Source organism: Dermochelys coriacea, chromosome 10 (assembly GCF_009764565.3).
Source record: "Dermochelys coriacea isolate rDerCor1 chromosome 10, rDerCor1.pri.v4, whole genome shotgun sequence".
Lineage (NCBI taxonomy): Eukaryota > Metazoa > Chordata > Testudines > Dermochelyidae > Dermochelys > Dermochelys coriacea.
In genome coordinates, this window is record NC_050077.1 from 38,163,807 (window position 1) to 38,187,282 (window position 23,476).

At 48.6% G+C, this 23,476-nt stretch overlaps 1 protein-coding gene across 3 annotated transcripts in view; it reads left to right on the forward strand.

Moving 5' to 3' along the window:
* LOC119862836 overlaps positions 1–14,373 on the forward strand; it is a 30,636-nt gene extending 16,263 nt beyond the window's left edge. Inside the window, exons 8-13 of one of the 3 annotated variants that reach the window (XM_043494320.1) lie at positions 266–482; positions 2,002–2,144; positions 5,222–5,335; positions 6,797–7,003; positions 7,919–8,012; positions 9,324–14,373. In XM_043494320.1, coding sequence (XP_043350255.1) covers positions 266–482; positions 2,002–2,144; positions 5,222–5,335; positions 6,797–7,003; positions 7,919–8,012; positions 9,324–9,387 — 839 coding nt within the window. In that variant the 3' untranslated portion in view covers positions 9,388–14,373. The remainder of the gene's footprint in view (positions 1–265; positions 483–2,001; positions 2,145–5,221; positions 5,336–6,796; positions 7,004–7,918; positions 8,013–9,323) is intronic. The other 2 variants (XM_038420219.2, XM_043494321.1) reach the window with 2 other exon arrangements.
* The last annotated feature ends 9,103 nt before the right edge of the window (positions 14,374–23,476 follow it).

Sequence of the window (23,476 nt, forward strand, 5' to 3'; positions counted from 1 at the left end):
TGGGGCACCTGGCACTGGCTGCTGTCGGTAGACAGGATACTGGGCTGGATGGACCTTTGGTCTGACCCAGTATGGGCATTCTTATGTTCTTACATTGCAACCTTCCAGCAAGAGTATTAATGGTTTTATCTGACTTCTCTGTGTATATGCCATGAGACATAACAGGGAGGCATCAATGAAATCTGCTTCTCGTTGCTCTTGGCTTGTCACTTTGCCCTGCCTAAAGTGTCCTTTTGCTCACCAATTTATCCCCCACTGTTTTCAGATCAGCAATTGCCATTTATCAGGAATGCCCCATCTGTTAGACGTGGCTCCAGCGCTGTGGCAGTGTACAACAGCTGTCAAGCAAGAATTCCTGTTGACATGATGGTGACTCTAGAGAACCTGGTGGATGCTCTGGTGTACACATGGGAATCTAACACAGGCAAAGGACAGCTGAACCGCCTCGGCCCATCGCACTTTGTGCCTTGTGCGGAGGAGAGGTGACGTATCTTCTGGCTTCAAACATGTTGTGAGCCTTCCATTTTAAAAGTCTCCAGGTTTTCTGTGCCTGGAGGCTCCGGCTGGCAGAAGATGGGGCTGCAAGAGCCTTGAGCATTCTACCTTAATACCCTCCAAATAGGAAAGTAATGAGAACTGTAGCACTGAACAGGATGATACAATGGAGAATGTAGTATAGGGAATAATAATGCTCTACCAGGTGTGACCTGATGTCTTTTCTCCCTTAGAATAAAAAAACATGATGAGAATGAAGTCTTATATATACTGATTCAATGCAGAATGAAGCCATAAGTCTCGACCATGCTCAGACTGCACTTATGACATAGCAAATAATAATTGAAAGCAAACTGTTAAAGAAATGAAAGTAAAGTAAAATGATTCTCAATCAACCCCAATGAACAAGTTCTCTAAAACTTAATAGAAAAGAAACCAATAGGATTATTTAGTAATTAAGTAAAATTTTCTATATTTAAGAGTAATTTCTAAAGAATCTCATCTCTGCTATAGAATTCTATAGACTGGGCTTAGAATTTTATACACAAGTATCCTATTCTTGATTTTAAAATGTTGTAGTTTTTTTTTTTTCCATAAGGGATATTTGTTGCATCATATGGAAGAACGCAAACCATTGTAAAACTCAGAAAATAATTATCGGCTTTGGCTCTTCCCAAACCCACTGAAGTAGTTCTTAAAATTTCAGCCAAAAAGTGGGTAAACTCCCACTTCTTGTTTATTGAAATGCTTTGCGGCTTATATATTTGTCAAGGAAAAAGGAGATGCTTTAGAAAAGTGGCACTGCCTCTTGAAGGGTGTGTTTGACCACTGGCCATCAGCCCGCCAGGCCTTTCTGAGGCACTTGTTTGTAACTTAGTTATCTGGTTGACTTCTTGACAATAAAATCTGGCTTGCCCTGCTTCTCCTTGTGGTAGAAAAACATTGTCTTTTTCATCCTGGGGAGAATAGACACGCAGTGTTGCCAAGCCTTGCAGTTTTGTTATGAGTCTCTGAGTGGGGGTGAGCATGAATGTGAGGGTGTGTAAAAGTTTCTATTCCTGGGGGGTGTAGAGAAACAGTTGATCCCAAAAGACTCAGAAAATACTCCAGAAGGCAAATGATCACTCCAAAATGAAGGTGTTTTTTGAACACATCTCATGATTTTTGAACACTGGAGGTTGGCAATATTGGGGTTGTTACCTCACTTCCAACCAGAACCAAGCTGTCCAAAGCCAAATAGCCTTCCCTATGGCCAGAGACTTTCAAATATTCTGTTCCCCATCAGGGTCAAAGCAATTAGTTAATCCTGTCTCTGAGACACCTGCAAAAGCTGATTAAAACACCTTCCACAAACATGCCTATCCTAGCAAGCCATCCACCATCTTGGATGAGCCTCCCTCATTGGCAGAAGCTGGAATTCTGAAGGGGAGGCTGTGGCTTGAGTGTCTTGAGGAAGTTCTTGAAATGCTTTATTAGTAAGACTTGACTCATTTCTCTTCGGGACAGGCCAGTGTCTCTGAGCCGCTGCTCCTACTGTGATGCGAGTGCTGCGCTGGCGTATGCCATCTCAGACCCTACGCCTGGCTTGGAGAACAGCTGCCCCCTAAAGTCATTTGCTGTGGATCTTGACATGTGCCTGCTCACACCCAGTAAGAGGAGCTATCATCTCATGTGGTGTGGGGTTGGGGAGAGGCCTGGACTGATTTGAGGGGAAATACTTTTGCTGAGTGTCCATCCTGATATGGACCAGACGGTGTGGAGAATGAATGCATTAGCATGAATGGACTAGCAAGGGATGTGAAGGGTAACAAGAAGGGTTTCTACAGGTATGTTAGCAACAAGAAGAAGGTCAGGGAAAGTGTGGGACTCTCACTGAATGGGGGAGGCAACATAGTGACAGATGATGTGGAAAAAGGTGAAGTACTCTGCTTTTTTTTGCCTTGGTCTTAACAGACAAGGTCAACTCCCAGACTGCTGCACTGGGCAACACAGTATGGGGAGGAGGTGAGCAGCCCTCAGTGGTGAAAGAACAGCTTAAGGACTATTTAGAAAAGCTGGACATGCACAAGTCCATGGGTCCAGCTCTAATGCATCCAAGGGTGTGACTGAGTTGGCTGATGTGATTGCAGAGCCATTGGTCTTTATCTCTGAAAATTCGTGGTGATCAGGGGAGGTTCCGGATGACTGGAAAAAGGCAAATATAGTGCCCATATTTTAAAAAGGAAAGAAAGAGAACCCAGGGAACTACAGACCGGTCAGCCTCACTTCAGTCCCCAGCAAGGTGGATAGAAAGCTGCCTAGATTGTCAGGCTCAACAGGTAGTGATCAACGGCTCGATGTCTAGTTGACAGCCGGTATCAAGCGGAGTGCCCCTGGGGCCAGTTTTGTTCAATATCTTTATTAATGATCTGGATGATGAGATTAATTGCACCCTCAGCAAGTTCACAGATGACACTAAGCTGGGGGGAGAGATAGAAACACTGGAGAGTAGGGATAGGGTCCAGAGTGACCTAGACAAATTGGAGGATTGGGCCAAAAGAAATCTGATGAGGTTCAACAAGGACAAGGGCAGAGTCCTGCACTTAGGAAGGAAGAATCCCATGCACCGCTACAGGCTGGGGACTGACTGGCTAAGCAGCAGTTCTGTAGAAAAGGACCTGGGGATTACAGTGGATGAGAAGCTGGATATGAGACAGCAGTGGGCCCTTGTTGTCAAGAAGGCCAACGGCATATTGGGCTGTATTAGTAAGAGCATTGCCAGCAGATCGAGGGAAGTGATTATTCCCCTCTATTCAGCACTGGTGTGGCCACACCTGGAGTATTGCATTCAGTTTGGGTCCCTCCACTACAGAAGGGATGTGGACAAATTGGAGAGAGTCCAGCGGAGGTCAACAAAAATGATTAGGAGGCTGGGGCACATGAGTTACGAGAAGAAACTGAGGGAACTAGGATTATTTAGTCTGCAGAAGAGAAGAGTGAGGGGGGATTTGATAGCAGCCTTCAACTACCTGAAGGGGGTTCCAAAGAGGATGAAGCTAGGTTATTATCAGTGGTGGCAGATGACAGAACAAGAAGCAATGGTCTCAAGTTGCAGTGCAGGAGGTCTAGGTTGGCTATTAGGAAACACTGTTTCGCTAGGAGGGAGGTGAAGCACTGGAATGGGTTACCTAAGGAGGTGGTGGAATCTCCATCCTTAGAGGTTTTTAAGGCCTGGCTTGACAAAGTCCTGGCTGGGATGATTTAGCTGGGGTTGCTCCTGCTTTGATCAGGAAGGGATTGGATTAGATGACCTCCTGAGGTCTCTTCCAACCCTAATGTTCTAATTTTCTATGACTAGTGCATCATGTCAGCATGGACTGTGTTGCACTAAGAGTTGAGGTAGGGGTGCATGCTGGTGATGGGGCCCCATGCCACTTGGCCACTGGGAGTGTCAGTCCTGTCACTGGTGGGGTGGTGTTGATAGGCAGGGAAAGGTATTTAATTCCAGGCACATCTCTAATCAGCACTCTGTGGAAAGGCCATTTGCTTTTCAGTAAAGACAGGAAATCCCCAGTCACGTCTCTCTGGTGATAACTGGGGTATAGTCAGGGGCACCAAAAGCAAGCCACCCTGTCCCAGCTCAGCAGGTCTAACTGCTGCAACAGGAATAAAGTGTTTGATGTAACCCTAACCCCTCAGGTTGGCGACAGCGCATAGGAGAGCATCCTACAGCCCTGCTGCAAGAGACTTGTCAGGAGCTGGGCTATTTCAATGGATTTCCAGGTCTCTGGCTCATTGTGGTGACTCACACCCTGCCAAATAATCCATTATTTCAGCAGAGTCTTAGCCAGAGCCTGCTTGGGGAATGGGTGGAACTGCTTCCCCCTGGCTGTGGTCCGACAGCTGCCTCAGTCCATCAGGCCGCTGAGGAGCATGGCTTTCCCCTTCCCCTATCTTGTGCAGTGTTCCCAGGCTAGGAAGCTTGGGACTGGAGTTCTAATCCCCTTGCCTGGTCTTGTTTAATTGCCACTAGCACCTAGGTTACCATGGGGTTAGGGAGAATTCGGTAAAGCTGGCATACAAATCTATGGAAAACCAGAAAAGAGGCCCACATACAGGCAGAAATATCAGATGTTCCTATAAATTAGAAACCTCCTAGGGGAAAGGGAGTGAAGCTTCTTATGAATCTTGGCATGAGCCTAGCCATTGGTGGTGACACGTGACTGTAAATCCACATCAACATCTCCGCCATGTCTGGCCTGTAGAAAATCCAACTCTCATCCCAGTGGATCCATAAATGCCTGAATTCAGTGGATCCATAAACGCCATGGACAAACTCAGGCCAATACGAGGAGGGTGGAATCCCCTCATAACTGCTCTGCCATTTTGTCCTCTTCACCCTCTAACTGTGGCTAGTTCCAGGACCTCCCATCCAAGTAGTAACCAGCCCCAACCTGGCCCCAGGATGAGATCAGTGGGGGAGGAGATAGCTCAATGGTTTGAGCATTGGCCTGCTAAACCCAGGGTTGTGAGCTCAATCCTTGAAGGGGCCATTTAGGGATCTGGGGCAAAAATTGGGGATTGGTCCTGCTTTGAGCAGGGGGTTGGACAAGATGACCTCCTGAGGTCCCTTCCAACCCTGATTCTCTATGATTCTATGAAGATGGGATGCTTTCAGGGTTATATGGCTGTAGAATAATTGCCAGGGCCAGCTTCATTTTAATAACATCTTCCCTTCCTCCCCTAGATTGCTCTATGTGGACCCCAAACCCTGAGAGGGCACTTGACAGCATAGAGAAGGTATTAACGAAATCCATAGAGGAAAAGTGTGCCTGCGGCGTCTCCCAGTTCTATCTACACGGTCAGTACCAAATCCAACCAGCTTTATCAAAATCCACTTTATATTGTCCTTCTCCTATTCCCAACCTCAGTGCAGCCCAGCCTACATACTGTGACTGAAATAAGGAGGATTGGGCACTTTTACCTTCCTAGTGTGTTGAGACCAATGAACGGGCAGCCATTGGTGATAAAGGAAATGGTCCCTTCCCAAACCACATGCTTTGCTTAGGGACCTCTTGCACTGGCAGTCTGAGGTAATTCCTGAGTGTGACAAATTAGGAGGGTCTGACCGACAGGAGGTAGGATCTACTATTAGGGAGAGGAACATGAGGGGGGAGGAGGGTCTGATGTGAGTTTCTCATAACCGAGAAATGGCCAATGCTGCAGGGAGGATGGGGAAAACTAGTCTCCTTCCTTCCTGCCATGCTGCAGGAAGCACAGGGAGAGTACCAGCACCTCGCAGGAGGTCTGCAAAGTGACCTGCCAGTTTAAGCCAACTCCCACCGACTCTAATGGCAGTAACCACTGCTACTTGTGCCTTGGGAAACACTCCTGCTCCTAGCTGTTTAGCCTGGAACAGGTATTTTGATATCAGTCTTCTGCCAAATGCCTTCTCTGAACTTTGGCTGGGATTTGGCCAAAGCATCTACCTGAAGCCAATTTTTTGGTACAACCCCCTCTTGGAGTGTCAGCCCAGAGTTCTGTGCATGGTAAAGCTCATCAAAACTGTGGTGAATGTTAATGCAATGTAACCAGGAGAGGGGCATTCAAAAATCTGTGTTGAATGACTCCCTAAATAAGCATCATACATGAGCAGAAATGGTCCTATAGATTCTATCCCATTGAGGAGTTCATGAAATAAATTCAAAGGCCTAAATGTTAAGAAAAATCACGTTGGGTGCCCTTCTTGAAACACCTTAAAGGGGCCTAATTTCCAGATGGCAGGTGCTCAGCACTTTCCATCAGGAAATCAGTCCCTGTGAAGGCTTCAGGGATTGGGCCTCCCCTTAACAGAGACACTCAGAGTTACTTGTCACATCTGAACAGGTAGGCCACGCCAGCTCTGGAGACATGTAAGAACTATTGCTTTTCAGGAAGTGAATTGTTCATATTTTATTTTGTAAAGCTGGTAACTTGGAAGCAACTTTCTACTCATGTCAATTTATCAAGCTGTATCCCTATTGGCCTTTCTACATTGAACCAAGCAGAGAGGGCTTAAAATTGAGCTAGGAATGGGCACCTGATTATGGCCTGGCCTAGCACCTCTCCAGAATGAAATCTGAGACGGGCTGATGGGAGGTAGTGCACTGATGGAGCTGGGGGCCAGGGTTTGCGTTTGCTGCACACTGGTTTGGATTTGATGGTGGTGAAATCTCATGAATTTTTGAACCAAGATAGAAATTTTGCAGATTTATGGGGGTGGGGAGGAGAAAGGCAGCCAATCCAAACTGAACCAGAATCTCTTCTTTTCCTTGCCTCCCAGCAGAGCTCAACTTCACCTGCATAGACGCCATGTTGCAGCTTTCAGGTCAGGTGTGGGCTAAGTCACCAGAGCAACAGCATCTAATCCTAAACTGGCACAAGGACTTCACTGCCAGCCCTCATCCCTTTTCCGTGGATGGGAGAGTACTTAAAACAAACAAAGAATGTGTCGCTCCGGACAATGCAGTGTCAATATTACAGAGTGATTGTGAGTAAAGGGAAAACTGGTACAATGATTCGCCCACAAGTTCAAGTGTGCTGGGTCTAGAACGCTAGCTCTGTAAAATATCCATGGTGGATATTCTACAGAGCTGGCATAGAACGAGGATGGGGGGGAGGGGGTGATTTAAAGCAGGTGACATCTAGACCCTCATCTCCACAAACTGGTCTGGTAGAAGCCAATGGGGCCTGGCCTGAGAGAAGTAAGAAGACTGAGCTTCTCTGAAGTTAAAGGTGACATGCTACTTCTGTAGTAGTCTTGCAATGTGCAGAAAGCAATATGACGGATTGCATGCCTTGCTAGAAGGCAGTCTGCTACCCTGACGATGGGCACGGTATAAGGCTCTGAATAGAATACAAAGACCTTGCTAGGATACATAATTAGTCACAACCCCACTGTCTAACCTGCAGTATATTCACATTCAGCAAACCCTAGCCTCAGGCAGCCAAAGCAGCCCAATAGCCTTGCAACCAGTGGGCATGCACTCTGAAGAGCACAATCAATGACCCTCCCTCCAGGTGGAACGTTGTCCTGTTTGGTGATGGCACAGCGACGCTTCATTGTAGCCCTTGGGATACGCCTGATCTTACAGGATTCAAAATGGGGGGGGGGCTCCATATGGGACTGTACCACCACATCTTTTGCTCGCAGCACCCCAGTAAAACAATACACCCCCCACGACCAACAGCAATTCAAAGTGGGTTACAGTTAAAACAATAATGCTGTGTAGTGAGTTTTTTCCAGGGACTTGAGCCCAGTGAGGTAGAAAGACAGGGCTGTATAGTCACTGATGTGTTCACTATAAGGAACCTTGCTCTCCTGAAGTGCAGTATCTTCTAGGTGAGCAATACCTTACATAATTCAGCCAAGTCTCCACCTGTCTTCCCTTCTCTTTTCCCACAGTCTCCTTCCAAGCCTGGAAAATAGCCCTCTTTGTCCTGGGATCTATCCTACTCACACTCACACTAGTTGCTGTAGCCATCACTTACTTCAAAAGGTAAGAAACCATCATGTCTGCCCATTGCCTTATGTACCGGGGGAGCCACGAGTGACTCCTTCCCTACCCCATCATACGCCAATGATCCTGCCCTTAGTGTGGGGCTTAATGCTCTACCCAAAGACCTGTGCACTCCACAAGAGGCTGGACTTAAATTGAGTGGCGGGGATCCCCTGTGCAGCAGACTACAGCTCCTCCATCAGTTTCAGGTCATCTTGGAATGGAGGGTTTCCAGGAATTCAGTATGTGATCAGTGTAAAGAATACCATGCGTGCCATATTAAACTCAGTCCATTTTCTGCTGCTCGGAATGCTTGTACTGATAACTTCTGCCGTTATGTTTTGGCCGGGGGAAGCTGGAGGGCCTGGTGACAGGGTAATGAAGTGTGGGGGCTCCTGGCACCTTGGGGTGGGGTAGGGACTCTTAGCACTAGGGAGGAGCTGCTTCTTCTCCCTTGAAGGGCAAGAGAGATGTGACTTCCCACTTTGGGGGACTGACGCTAACGACTAGTTCCCGTCTCTGACTGCTGCCAAGAGTCTCAATCTCCCTGTTTCAGAGTGGTAGCTGTGTTAGTCTGTATCAGCAAAAACATCTCCCTGTTGTTAGTGTGGTATCACTGATAGGCTCTTGGATGGCTTTGCTGATGTTATCCACATTGAAAACTTTGAAAAAATATTGTATTTTAAACATTATTTGTAACTAGAGCAGAGAAGTTGTTTTCTCACTAACTCTTCCCCATTTGTTCAAATATTTTTATTTTGTATATTTGACAGGACACCGTCTAAATCAATTTTACTTTCTCCCGGTCTACTATGGGCTGAAAAAATACTTAAATCTGAATAAGGAAGTAGAAAAACCCTTTAACATTCTTTAAAAGGAATTTTAGATATAGCTTTAAAAAATAGATTCCAAAAAAAATTAGTCAGACACGTACTCAACTTGAATATCTTGAAACTAATAATGTTATATGCATTGCCATTAGAAGGCCTGAGAGTTAACACTCATAAGCTGAATGGGGATAGTGGATACCTCTGAGCTTTGTCTGCAGACTTAGGAGAACAATGGTGTCTACTAGTTGCATTTAGTTCATAGTTGGAAGGTTGTCAGCATAACTATAAAGACTAGGAGGTTTTTTTTTTTTTAAATGAAGATTTGGGTTAGCTTTTATAGTAATTCTAAAGCCAGAGCAACAGAATTGCTGAACATGAGACCCTGACTGTATTAGGCTGCATGCTTAGGGGCTCTCTCTTTATCTACCCTCTATGAAGGAGCAAAGCAACTAACCTTCTCGCATTTTCACCTGCTTTTTAGACACTCCCTGAATTACACCACCATTGAAATGAATGACTACAGACAGATGGCAGCAGACTTCTAACTCTTCCAGGAAAAACATCACTGGCAAGATCCATTATTCTAGGGGTGGGTGGGGCTTGCATCTCAAGGTGAGTGAGATGTCCGTCCAGTACCCTACCTGACACTAGGATTGTTGCACAGACCCACTCTACAGCGAGAATATAACTTTAAATGTAAAGTGCCTGGGTTATTTTTTAAACTGTGAGTGGCCTACAGTTGACTAAAAGATTTAAGAAATGGACTCTGTGAGTATTTCTTCTCGCCAAAGCTTGTGGTGGATGTAGAACTTGAAAGGCCCCGAACTGCAGCAGGATGCCTGTCACCATTGTGGATGGGCTGCTAGACTGGGGTGAGAAGAAGACAATAGTGTTCCCTAGTCTTCTCTCAAGACAGATTTGGTGCCGGTGATAAATCAAGTGGTGGCAGCTTGCAGGGGCATGGGAATTGTCCCAGGCTCTAGTCAGCTGGGGAAAAGATTAACAGAAGGACAGACTGACTTATCCTGGAAGTTGAGTCCAGTTCTTATTCAGCCTGATTGCTGCTGTACATGTGAGTAAAATGTGTTACTGCAGTGGATAAACAATCTTCCTTAATCTTTTCTGTTCCAAGCTCATGTTGGATGCTCTAGGCCTTTCAAAGGCCCTGCCATTCTGATGACAGTCTAGCAGGGGCCAGAGGTTTACAAGCCTAAATGCATTAATATGAAGATGGGATGATTTTGCATGTGATTGATACATAGTTTGCTTCCAAGGTGATCTGGATAGAATTTCTCTGGTTGAGAATCTATTATTTCTGTCCTATCAGGACCCTGGCTTGACTGTGTCTAACCCTGTAGGATTGTTTTATGCCTCGAGCAGTGTCTTTGGTGCAAGACATTCCTCTCATTCCTAGTCCTGCAGCAACTGGAACTGCCTGAGCAGGCAGACAGTGGAGCAGTCGTGTGGCAGGGGGAGAGGTGGCTGTGCAGCAGATTTCCTCTGGTCCCTCTTCAGTTGGGATCTCTTGCCTTCACTGAGTGAACAACTCAGGGCATGTCTACACTTACTTCTGGAGTGATCGATCCAGCGGGGGTCGATTTATCGTGTCTAGTGAAGACACAATAAATCGACCACCAAACACTCTGTCAACTCTAGTACTCCACCAGCGTGAGAAGCATAGGCGGAGTCGACGGGCAGTGGCAGCAGTTGACCTACCAGAGTGAAGACACTGCAGTAAGTAGCTCTAAGTATGTCAACTTCAGCTATGCTATTTTCATATCTGAAGTTGCATAACTTAGACTGACTTAGCTCACCTCCCTCTCCCCTGCACTGTGGACCAGGCCTCAGTATCAAACAGCAGGAGCTCCCTAACTGCTGATTGCGGATGTTGCATGCTACTTTTGCCTCTATTAGTCAAACACTATACCAGAGTGTTCAAAGTCCTGGGTTATCGTATTTCATACTCCTCTACTGCGCTCACACATTCCTGCCAGAGTACACACCCTGCATTATGTACGTACCGAGCCCTGTGCGACAGTCCCACTTCACCCCGCATTACGTACCCGCCCAGCCCTGTCCGACAGTCTTGCTCCACTCCGCGTTATATATCTGCCGAACCCTGTGTGACAGACCTGCGCCAACCCGCATTACGAACCCGCCCAGCCCCATTTCACAGTCCCGCTCCTCCCTACATTACGTACCCTCCCAGCCCCATGCAACAGTCCCACTCCAGGTGGTATTGCGTTCCCACCGAGCCCCATGCGAAAGACCCTCTCTAGGTGGAATTGCATACCTGCCTAGCCCCATGCCACAGTCCTGCTCCACCTGTTACGTACCCGACAGGCCCCAGGCCACAGTCACAGGCCACCCCACGTTACGTTCCCACCAAGCACTGCACGATAGACGCGGACCACACCCTGTTACATACCCAACAGGCCCCATGTCACAGTCCCAGTCCACTCCGCATCACGTACCCAACAGACCCCATGCCACAGTCCTGGTCCATCCCGAAATATGTACCCACTGAGCCCCGTCCCACAGTCCTGCTCCACCCCGCCTTACGTACTCGTCCAGCCCCGCGTTATGTACCCAACGAACCCCATGCCACAGACCCGCTCCATCCCGTTACATTTTCACTCAGCCCTGTCCGACAGACCCGCTCCACCCCCCGTTATGTACCTAACGGGCCCTGTGCTACAGTCCCGGTCCACCCCGCTTCACATACCTGCTGACCCCCTTGCGACAGACCCATTCCACCCCACTTTATGTACCCGCCCAGCCCCATCCAACAGATCCACTCCACCCACCATTACGTACCTGACAGGCTCTGTGCCACAGTCCCGGTTGACTCAGCATCACATACCCAGTGGACCCCATGCCACAGTCCCAGTCCACCCCACGTCATGAACCCGACAGGCCCTATGCCACAGTCCTGCTCCACCCCATGTTATGGACCCGCCTAGCCCTATACAACAGTCCAGCTCCATCCCACGTTACATACTCCCTCAGCCCCATGCCATAGTCCTGCTCCAGCCCGCGTTACGTACTGCCCAGCTCCCTACAATAGACCCGCACCAGGCATCACTGAGTCCTCACCGAACCCCCTGCAATAGATCCACTCCAGCCAGCATTGTGTCCCCACCCAGCCCCGTGCAACACCCCACATTACGTATCCAACGGGCCCCATGCCACAATCCTGCTCCACCCCATTATGTACCCGCCCAGTCACATCTGACAGACCCGCTCCACGTACCCAACAGGCCCCATGCCACAGTCCTGCTCCAGCCCATGTTACATACTGGCCAAGCCCCGTGCCACAGTCCTGCTCCACCCCACATTAAGTCCCCACTGGCCAAGTCCCCATTCGACAGTCCTGCTCCACCCTGCATTACATACCCGCCCAGCCCCGTGTGATAGACCTGCTCCAGGCAGCATTGCGTCCCTGCCCAGCCCCGTGCAACATACCTGCTCCACCCCATGTTATGTACCCACCGAGCCCCATCAGACAGACCCACTCCACCCCCCATTATATACCTAATGGACCCTGTGCCACAGTCCTGATCCACCCTGTATCATGTACCCGACGGGCCCCATCCAACAGACCCACTCTGTAGGGGAAAACCTGTGGTGCCTTCGTGAAATGCCCAAACAACAACTGGAAATCCACCTTGGCTGCCCTTCTTCCCCCCTCCTCAGTTATAGTTTCCCACCCTTTCTACCAAAAGGCCGGAAACCAAGCAAACCATGTGATCTATGATCTGCCCAGTAACAGCAGAGCATATAAGGGCCTGCACAGCAGAGGGAAGGGGCTGCCCTTCTGAGTGGCAGAGTCTGGAGGTGCTGTTGCTGCAAATGTTGAGAGCTAAGATGTCTGCTGTGCTCTCCAATTGCCTCAGAGGGGTACGCTGAGCACCGAACTCTTTCATCTGGTTGCGGTTTCATCTGGTTCATCACACTTACATGGAGAATGTGTGTCACCAGCTGCCATCCTTTCACAGAGGACAAACACACACCCATGATGTCACAGGCGGAGTACAAGCAGAATCATCGCTGGGGCAGAGCTGCCATCACCTGATCCTGAGGTCCACTCTTTACCTGTGGGTTCCACCTACTTGGACGGAGTCCGGAGCTGTCCCGTCATTGTGAGGGTCCCCAGAGCTGCAAGGTATGGTAGTGGTCCATTGATCCTCCATCCTTTTACCTGGGTCCCGTCCTAGGGGAGGGAACATATCCTCAGTCACCATCAGCATACTGCCAGTTGTTTACTTACCTTATATCACCTATTGTGGGGGTCCTTGCTTTACCTGTTGTGATGATGTTGCCTCTGGCAGGACACAACTGAGAGTATCAATTCACGACAAATTGCTTAGAGCAGGGCAGTCACAGCCCAAGACTGGGTTTCCTCCACTTCTAAGGCACACCAAACCAGCCAAAGAGAAAGGACTTCGGTCTCACCCCACTGGCTAACCAGAAGTCATACAAGCAATTCCCTTAGACACTCCAGTTTTCCAGTATCACCACCAGCAGCCACTTCTTATAGGAATGAATGGTTATGGAAACCAATACACCAGTAAAAGAAAAAAAGGGTTCTCCCAATCCCAAAGGGCCAAACCCCAGACCCAGGTCAATATACAAGTCAGATATACAAGTCAGATCTTACCCATAAATCACTCTGTTTCCAATCCTTTAGAACCTAAAATCTAAAGGTTTATTCATAAAAAGAAAGAAATATAGATGAGTTGAAATTGGTTAAATGGAATCAATTACATACAGTAATGGCAAAGTTCTTGGTTCAGGCTTGTAGCAGTGATGAAATAAACTGCAGGTTCAAATAAAGTCTCTGGAGTACATCCACAGCTTGGATGGGTCATTTACTCCTTTGTTCAGAGCTTCAGTTTGTAGCAAAGTTCCTCCAGAAGTAAGAAGCAGGACTGAAAAAAAAAAAAAAAAGAAGAGGGATTTCCAGGGCCTTTTATATCCTCTGCCAGATGGAAGGACACCCCTTTGTTCTTACTATGGAAAATCACAGCAGCAAGATGAAGTCTGGAGTCACATGGGCAAGTCACATGTCTATGCATGACTCAGTTCTTTTACAGGGAGAGCAGCCATTGCTCACATGCTACCTTTAAATGTTCCCAGAAAGACTTTTCATGTTGATTGGAGTCTGCCAAGGTCCATTGTCAGTCAAGTGTTTCTTGATTGGGCACTTAATCTGCAAATTCCTTTCTCAAGAAGCTGACCAAATGCTTCACTAATGCTACTTAGAATCAAATACATTAAGATACAAGTACATAGCCAATATTCATAATTTCAACTACAAAATTGATATATGCACACAGATAGCATAATTATAACCAGGAGATCATAACCTTGTCTTAGACATCTTATTTGACCTCCTTTATACAGGATTTGGTACAGGACCTTGGTTGCAACAATGATCTATACAGTCACAGTTTGTGTCAATAAAGTTTGGTTTACCTTGTTTAGAACTGTTGATGGTTTAATAAATACCTTGGTTGTTTTCACCCACACATCCTAGGGTTTGTTTGTTTGTTTTTTAAGGGGCTAATAACAAACCCCAATGATAGACGTTCCTCTAGATTGGTTTCAACAGTTTGGCAACCACGGCAGGACCCCGTTTTTAGTTTGTTTTGGCCCTTTTTATTTTGCTGTGACCGTAACCCAACAGTTGCGTGGTTGGATCTCTGTGCCACAGCACACGCAGGGACAGGGATCGTTTGGTAGGCCACAAGGTCTGACGGCAGTAGTGCCACCACATCCCACAGTTGGATAGCCAGCTGCCATAGGGTGGTTGATTCCCTGCAGAATCAAAGTGATTTTTGTTAAAAAGGGACTCTCGGCAAAGGCGGCTGAATGGGCTTGCCATGACCAAGTACGAGTGACACCCAGAACAGTCACCAGTCTGGGAATTTGTGGTCAAGACCGCGGTGGTCTGTCGGCAGGGTGCCAGTGTGTCCCATGGAGACCGATTGGCGAGGCCTGGGTTGAGGCCATCCCAGCAACCACCATATTTGGTTGGGCCCAACTCCACACACCAGTAGCAATAGGGAAGTGGCAAAGCAAGTAGGAGTCAGCTTTCCTTTGTAGGCCCAAGAATCCCTCAGCTCGCATCATCGCTATATCCCTCTGCTACTGAGGAGACTGCATTACAGTTCTGTCACACTGTGGCAAAGCGCCTGGTGTGGGTTTATTCTGCCAAGACCAGGCAGTAGACAAACAGCTTGAAAGGCTGAGGCTCGTGGAACAAGGACTATTCCTGTTGCCATAATGAGTGTGTGGGCCTACAGAAGAAGCGGTTGGACACAGGTGCACAATAAAGATTCTTTAGTGTCTGGTGTTCACCTTTTTGGGAAAGATAAAAATCCCCAGGCTAGTGATTTATTCGAGGGTGAAGAGTCATTAGTAGAGCTTTCCTTCAGCTGGGAAGCCCTTATGGGGGAGAAACCTAAGCCCTCTAAAAAGTTGAAGCAGCATGCCTTGATCTACGTAATCTAACTGGCATGTGTGGAGCTGGATAGATATAGCTCCACACGAGATCTTTGATCCAGGCAGCTTGAGTCTCAACTATCAGCAAGGGATTTGGAAAATGAAAGGCTGGGATTTAAGGTGGCGGGCTTGGTGATGCAGAATAACACCTTGATGTCACAAGTTGGGAGACTGGAGCTCAAAGTCCAGGATCTCAGCAAGATGTTGCGTAAGCAAGAGGAGTTGCTTCAGCCCACATCCAACAAGGGGAGTTGCCAGCCGTGATCCGGGAGCTCTTGAAGGAGCTGCATTCAAGCCAAGGACAGCCAGCTGAGAACAACAGTTATCTTCAGGAAAGGAACAAGCTCTGGGATAAGCTAAGAAAGACTAGGGGTATGTTGCGAGCTTTGAATAAGACTCCTGTGTACAAACTTAAGACCAGCGCGAGTGCTAGTAGTAGCCTGATCTTCTCTAACGAAAAATTCTGCCATGCTTCCTTACGGGATATTGGTGGTTCTCGCACGCCGTCAGCTCATCCACAAGAGGCTAGCAAGGAGTTGTCGAAATTACCCATGTCACCAGTCATGACTGCTGTTGTGATCTATGGGCCGGGGTCGGCTAGACTTCCTGAAACTAGGCAAGAGCTGAAGGCATATACACCTGAGCAAGCTCAAGCAGTGGAGAAAACTCTGGAACCCCTTACTCAGGATATGGCACTAGATTGGTTAGCATAGTTGTGCTCACTGCCTGGGGTTTTAAAAGGAGGATGCCATGTCCCTAATCAAGGAGTGTATGGCAGGGGATGACTTGCCAGCTGTAGGTGGGGGGATATTGATTCTTGCCTGCAGCTGTATGAAGGCGTGATGAGGTTTTTCTCTCCCCATCACAACCTGATTGGGAGACGCTATTCAGAGCAGCAGTGTCCGGGGGAATGCCCAGAACACTACTTAAACAGAAAGAAACTTCTGTTTTGGTTGGTGGGGGGCACTCTTCTGTGACACCCCGGAGTTTGTTGAGGCAGTCTTGCAGGGTTTAAGTCCTATTTTAAGGATTTCCCTGGGAACGGTCGACCCACAAACCACCTCTCTAAAAGACCTAGAGGACCGCCTTCAGGTAGCCCACAAGCTCCAAGGAGAGGCCTTTCCATTGGCTTCTGAGAAAATGGTTTCGGTGGTGACCGAGTCCAGCAAGTGGGAATATACCAGGCAGCATCCATCTAGCAACCAGAACAGCCCTCGCGATAGCCCCCAAAGCCTGCAACCTTCCAAAGGCCCACAGCCCACCAAAAGTCCAGTCCTTCCACACAAGACATCCAGATTGGCAAGCAGCAACTTGGCTAAGGAGGAGGCCAAGTCTTTTCACAACCTGATCTGGAAGCAGTTTTACCAATTCAAAAAGAAAGAGGACACTGACATGTTATCAACCAAGGAGCTGTTGCAGCACCTGGCTCAAAAGAAAGAGAAGGAGCATCCCGCACCAACATCTGCACCGTTGTCACTTGACCTGATGTGCTGGGGCTGAGCATCCCCGCAGCCCAGAGGAAGGCGCCTATCCACCTGGATGCCTGGGGCAGGCCCACAACATTGGCAATCATCAAGGGGAAGTTCAGACAAGTCAGTCAAAGGCTGTTAGTGGACAACGGCACCTCTGTCTCTCTCCTTTGTTTGGAGAGAGACCCCATTGTAAGTAGAATCCCCATTCAAGACACTAAAGTATTGGAAGGGTATGCAAGAGGCAATAATACCGTCTCCTTTACCCATTCCAGTGACCTATGAGATTAAAAACTTTGTCACCGAGATCACCAGAAACATGAGTGCCCACTTCCAGCACCCGACCCAGTCATTGTCACCTTTCTGGATCCAACTCAGCTTTAGTAAAGCAAAGAAGCAGGGTTTAACCATCTGGGCCGCGGACGGAAGTAGCTATTACCAGGATGGCCACCCAAGGACTGGGTATATTGCTTTTCAGCCCTCCTCCCAGCAAGTGCTGCAAGGAACTATTAAGCCCCATTCGGCACAAGCTGCAGAAGTGGTGGCAATAGCAGCAGTACTGTACGAGGAGGACAGGAGCAAGCACCTGTGCATCTGTTCCAATTCAGAATTGGTGGTGCAAACATTTACATCCTGGATGCCATCTGGATGCAACGGAGCATGGGATCTGCCAATGGAAAGCCAATCAAGTATGCAGCGTACTTGAGACATGCATGGGAGCTGGCTACCAACTGTGAAGGGGAGACAGTCTTGTGTAAAGTAAAGGCTCACCACAAAGATTCCGCCAAAGCCTCTACGTTGAACCATTGGACTGACACTCTGGCTAAAGAAGCAGCACTCCTTGGGGGAAGAGCATCTGTAGACCCTAATATCGTCCTTGCCTATGATGAAAATACAGCAGCCAGGAATTGATCTAAATGCACAGGTAGACATCAAGGAGCTGCAACAGCAGGATATGGATGTGCAAAGCCTTCTGCAGAAGGAGAACTATAAAGGCTACTCTATATTTAAGGACAGACATGGTCTGATCATGGCCTTAAGGAAGAACTCCAAAGAGGCCCTCCTGGTCTTGGTACTTCCATCATGTCTTTGTAAGGAGATGGTGACCCTTGTACACCAACAGGGTTATTTTGTTGCAGACAAGACTGCGGACAGGATCGTCCATGTAGCCTGGTGGCCAGACTTAAATAGAGATGTGGCTATGCACATCCAGTCCTGTCTAAGTTGTGCTGAGAACAATGCGGATAGCTGGTTGTAAAAGGCCCACTACAGCATCACCTGGCCGAGGGCTTACGGTGCCAGTTGCAGATAGACTTCATTGGACCTCTTCCTCACACTGATCATGGGAATCAATATTGTCTAGTGGTTACAGACGTCGTACTAAATGGGTTGAGGCTTATCCTACCTGGAATTGCATTGCTATCACCACTGCCAAGGTCCTCTTAAGTGAGACCTTCGTCTGGTTTGGTCTCCCTGTAGTCATTGACTCAGACCAGGGACCACACTTTGTAGGCAAGATGACAAAGGTTCTTTGCCAGGCTCTTGCGTTCAGGCAGAGGTTCCACGTAGCCGGTCATCCTCAGAGCTCGGGGATCACTGAACGCATGAATTGAACCCTTAAGACCGCTCTGAGGAAGATCATTGACCATCAAGGCAAAGACTGGGACATTAAACTCCCCTTGATCCTCATGGCAGTGAGATCAATGGTAACAAGTCATGGTTTCACACCACATGAAGCCATGACCAGCAGGGCAATGAAGATTCGGGAACTCTGGTGGGTAGAAGACCAACCCCCAGACGAGTACAAACCCAGATTAATTCTAGACAAGTGTATGAAAAAGATTTTGGCTTATGCGCTATACAACACCAGGTAGCCATGCGACTAAAATCCAATGCACATGGGATGGATAAGTGGCTAGAGCACGTAAAGCTAATAGAATAGGAGATTGAGGACCGAGTTATGTATAAATACTACTCGCACCAAGACCATGCTCTTAGTCCATGGTGGGTGGGCCCAACCATTATCAATAAGGCTAGCCCTTGTGCGTACCAGCTGGAAATTCCAAAGAAACGAAAACTAAATGGTTTCATTCTAGCCAGACGAAATCCTGGAAAGGTACTGCCAAATCTGATACAACAGCCTAATTATGTCTTTCTCTGTGTTTATGCCATAGGAATCCCACCATCACAATCTAGTCTATCAGCATGCATTTATACTTGTTGTAACCATTGTAAATAATGTATAGGAGGTGTTTTTCTTTAAAGCGGGGGATCACTTTTATTGTGACCAGGGGATGGCATCCTTACCACCTGAATCAGAAAGTCAAAAATTTATTAGGATTTTTCATGGCCAGCATCAGGCTAAGGAGGTGAAGCCACTAACTATTTTTGGTCATGTGGATGGCCCCAAAAGCATTATGCTGTGGGTCTTGGAGACAGAGGATTTCTACGATTCTATCATGGGGCAAGCCTCGTGGTCTTATCTTGCATCTGCTCAGGATGCAGCACCTTTGGGACAAGTAAATCAGATCCTGTCATAAATAGGGGGAAGGGTGGCAACCCGAGACAACACCCTACCACAGGGGGCAACCCAAGGCCTCCTCTACATCCCAAGGAAAACCCCAGATACCTTATCATCCCACCACAACATTCTCCAGCAACCCACTTTGCCCCAGTGACCAGTCAGCTGGACGATGTTTTAAATGTAACAAGCTGGGGCACATGATGGCCAACTGCCCCCAAAACCCCAACAGATTGCAGTTCATTGCACCGGGGTCACACCAAAGGTCCTCAGGCCCAAATGCCTCCCAGATACCCTCAGAGTGATGGGAAACTGTGAGTGTGGGCAGGAAGGTTATTGCGTGGAGGGACACTGGAGCACAGGTGTCAGCTATCCACTAATCGTTAATGGACCCCCAAATTCATCAACCCAGAGGCCCTTCAAGTCCAACTCTTTCAATTTGCCTACAGCCAAGTTGCCTGTCCAGTACAAGGGCTGGTCAGGAATGTGGACTTTTGCCGTCTATGATGATTATCCCATTCCCATGCTGCTGGGGGAAGACTTGGCCAACCGTGTGAAGCTAGCCAAGAGGGTGGGAATGGTCACCTAAGCGAGCTGTTACACCTAGCTCTGTTTCTGAGCCTTCTACCCAGGCCCAGTCTGTGTTACCAGAGACCCAGACTGAGGTGGTGGAACCGGACCCCATGCCAACGTCTGTGACAGCAATAGTGGATGCAGTCCCAGAGACCCAACCAGAACCAGTCCCAGAACCGGAACTGGCAGAGCAACCAGCACCAGAACCATTGCCAGCACTGAGTCCAGCACTTGCAACCCCGTCTGCCACTCCAACACCAGTGGGCACCACTGAGCCTGCCCTGGCAGTAGCAGCTAAAATTGCGCAAGAGGCTCAGCCAGAGCCTGAACCCCAACCTAGTGCACCTGCGGAGAGTGATTCACAGTCACTGGAACCAGCCCCATCTCCTGCATTGCTTCCCGAGGGATCAAGCCCAGGTCCACAATCCCGTGAGGAACTGATGTCTCCAGCGTCAAGGGAACAGTTCCAGGCCGAGCAGGAAGCAGATGAGAGCCTCCAGGGAGCTTGGACAGCAGCATGCAACAACCCACCACCTCTCAGGTCTTCTAATTGATCCCGGTTTGTTGTAGGAGGAGGGCTTTTATACAAGGAAACTCTTTCTGGAGGACACCAGGAAGACTGGCATCCTCAGAGACAGTTGGTAGTTCCAACTAAGTACCGGGTCAAGCTCTTGAACTTAGCCCACGATCATCCTAGTGGCCATGCTGGGGTGAACAGGACCAAAGACCGGTTGCGGAGGTCATTCCACTGGGAGGGAATGGGCAAGGATGTGTCTACCTATGTCCGGTCTTGTGAGGTATGCCAAAAAGTGGGAAAACCCCAAGACCAGGTCAAAACCCCTCTCCAACCACTCCCCATCATTGAAGTTCCATTTCAGTGAGTAGCTGTGGATATTCTGGGTATCTGAAAAAGACACCCAGAGGAAAGCAGTACATACTGACTTTCATGGATTCATTAAGGGATGTGATATCTATTTTCAATCTGAGCAAATGACATCCAGGAACATCAGGACTTCATTTTACATGTATGATCATGTCGAGCCTGTCAGTTTGGGCCTCAATACTTCACTCATTAGCCAACTAATGGAGCATCCTGAGCTGACTAGGCATGTGGATGAAGCGATGGAATGGGGTAGCTCTACCTTAATCACGATCCACCACTCATCCAATCAAATAGAAGCGATTCTAAAAAGTGTTAAGAAGTTTGCCACAAGCAGCAATTGGTGGAGATCTTTGTTCTCCGACCCCACCAAAGTGGCGGATACCTGGCATTTGCTTGTACATCCCTTGTCTGTTGCAATGCATGTGCTTGCAATGTAAGTTTGGTAAACTGAGGCACAAGTCTAGATGTGCCAATGTGCCCCATGTAATCCTGTGCCAGCATTGGAACTCCCAATATAAGGTTCCTCGTTTATAAGGAGGGGAATGTAGGGGAAAATCTTCAGTGCTTGGGCATTCAAGATGGTGCACCCAAGATGTTAAACAACTGGGAATCCATCTTGGCTGCCCTTCTTCCCCCCTTCTCAGGTGTAGTTTCCTGCCCTTTCTACCAAAAGGTGGGAAACCAAGCAAACCCTGTGACCTATGATCTGCCCAGTAACAGGACATATAAGGGCCTGCATAGCAGAGGGAAGGGGCTGCCCTTCTGAGTGGCAGAGTCTGGAGGTGCTGCTGCTGCAATTATTGGAGAGCTCAGCAGACATCTCAGTCTCTCAATTGCCTCAGAAGAGTATGCTGAGCACCGCACTCTTTCATCTGGCCGCAGGAGGATAATTCTCACTTGCATGCAGTATGTCACCAGCTGCCCCTCTTTCACTGAGGACAAACACACACCCATGACGTCGCAGGCGGAGTACAAGCCGAGTCATTGCTGAAGCAGAGTCGTCATTGCCTGATCCTGAGGTCCACTCCTTACCTGTGGGTATGACCTACCTGGACGGAGTCTGGAGTTGTCCTATCATCGTGAAGGTCCTCAGAACGGCAAGATACAGTAGTGGTCCTTTGATCCTCCATCCTCTTACCTGGGTCCCATCCTAGGGGAGGGAACTTACTCTCAGTCACAGTCAGCATATTGCCAGTCCTTTACTTACCTTATATCACCTGTTGTGGGGAGTCCTTGCTTTACCCGTGTTCCTATTCATTTGGTTTACCTCTGGTTTACCTTGTTTAGAACTGTTGATGGTTTAATAAATATCTTGGTTGTTTTCACCCATTCATCCTAGTTGGTTATTTTTTTTAAGGGGCCAACAACAAACCCCGATGATAGATGTGGGTATGGGGATGTTCCTCTAGATTGGTTTCAACAGCTCCACCCTGCATTACGTACCCGCCCAACCCTGTCCAACAGACCCACTCCACCCCACATTATGTACCCACCAAGCCCCATTCCTGCTCCACTCCACGTTATGTACCTACCGAGCCCCATCTAACAGACCTGATCCACCTGTTACATACCCGACAGACCCTGTCCTACAGACCCACTCCACCCCCCGTTACGTACCTGATGGCTCCGTGCCACAGTCCTGCTTCACCCCGCATCATATACCTGGCCAGCCCCGTGCCACAGTCCTGCTCCACCCTGTGTTACGTACCCACCCAGCCCCATGCGACAGTCCCGCTCCAGGCAACATTGCGTCCTCACCAAGCCCCGTGCAACAGACCCGCTCCATCCACGTCACATACCGCCCAGCCCCGTGCAACAAGCCCTTTCCACCCCGCGTCATGTACCCGCCCAGCCCCGTGCAACAGTCCCAGTCCACCCTGCGATATGTACCTGCCCAGCCCCATATGACAGTCCCGCTCCAGGCGGCATTGCATCCCTACTGAACCCCGTGCGACAGTCCTGCTCCAGATGGCATTGCGTCCTTGCCGAGTCCCGTGTGACAGACCCACTCCACCCCGCATTACGTACACGCCGAGCCCCATCCGACAGACCCATTCCACCCCACGATATGGACCCGCCCAGCCCCGTGTGACAGGCTCACCCTACCCCGCGTTATGTACCTGCCGAGCCCCATCCAATAGACCCCTTCCACCCCGCATTACATACCTGATGAGCCCCATGCCACAGACCCACCCCACCTTATGTACCTTGTGTTGTATTCAGATTTTTTTTATTGTACAGCAGCCCAAATGTAGCAAGGGAAAAATGGGGCTGTTTAAGTTGTGGTCAACTGCCACAGCTATCCTTGGTTTCCCTGGGATCAAGGGGCAGGGAGAGGACTTAGTAGCACTTGGCCTGAAGTGCAATAAAATGAGCAGTTCCTACCTCTGCTCCTTATCCCATAAATTTTAGACACTGCAGGAGAATCCTCCACCCTACATCAATCCCAGGGCATGAGTGCAGCTGGTGTAGGGGTACAAGCCTGCATGGAACCCTGGCTCATTATCCCTGCAGCTAGCCTACCCTGCAGCATGAACTGCCCTGGCTTCACTGTTCCAGTACTTCAGCTAGCTCGGGTATGTAGATAAGGGTGATTGCAGCTGGTCTCTCATTGCCATGGAGTCTTATTCATATAGAGAAGTGGTGTATGAAAAACAACCAGCATGCTACATAGAGCCCAG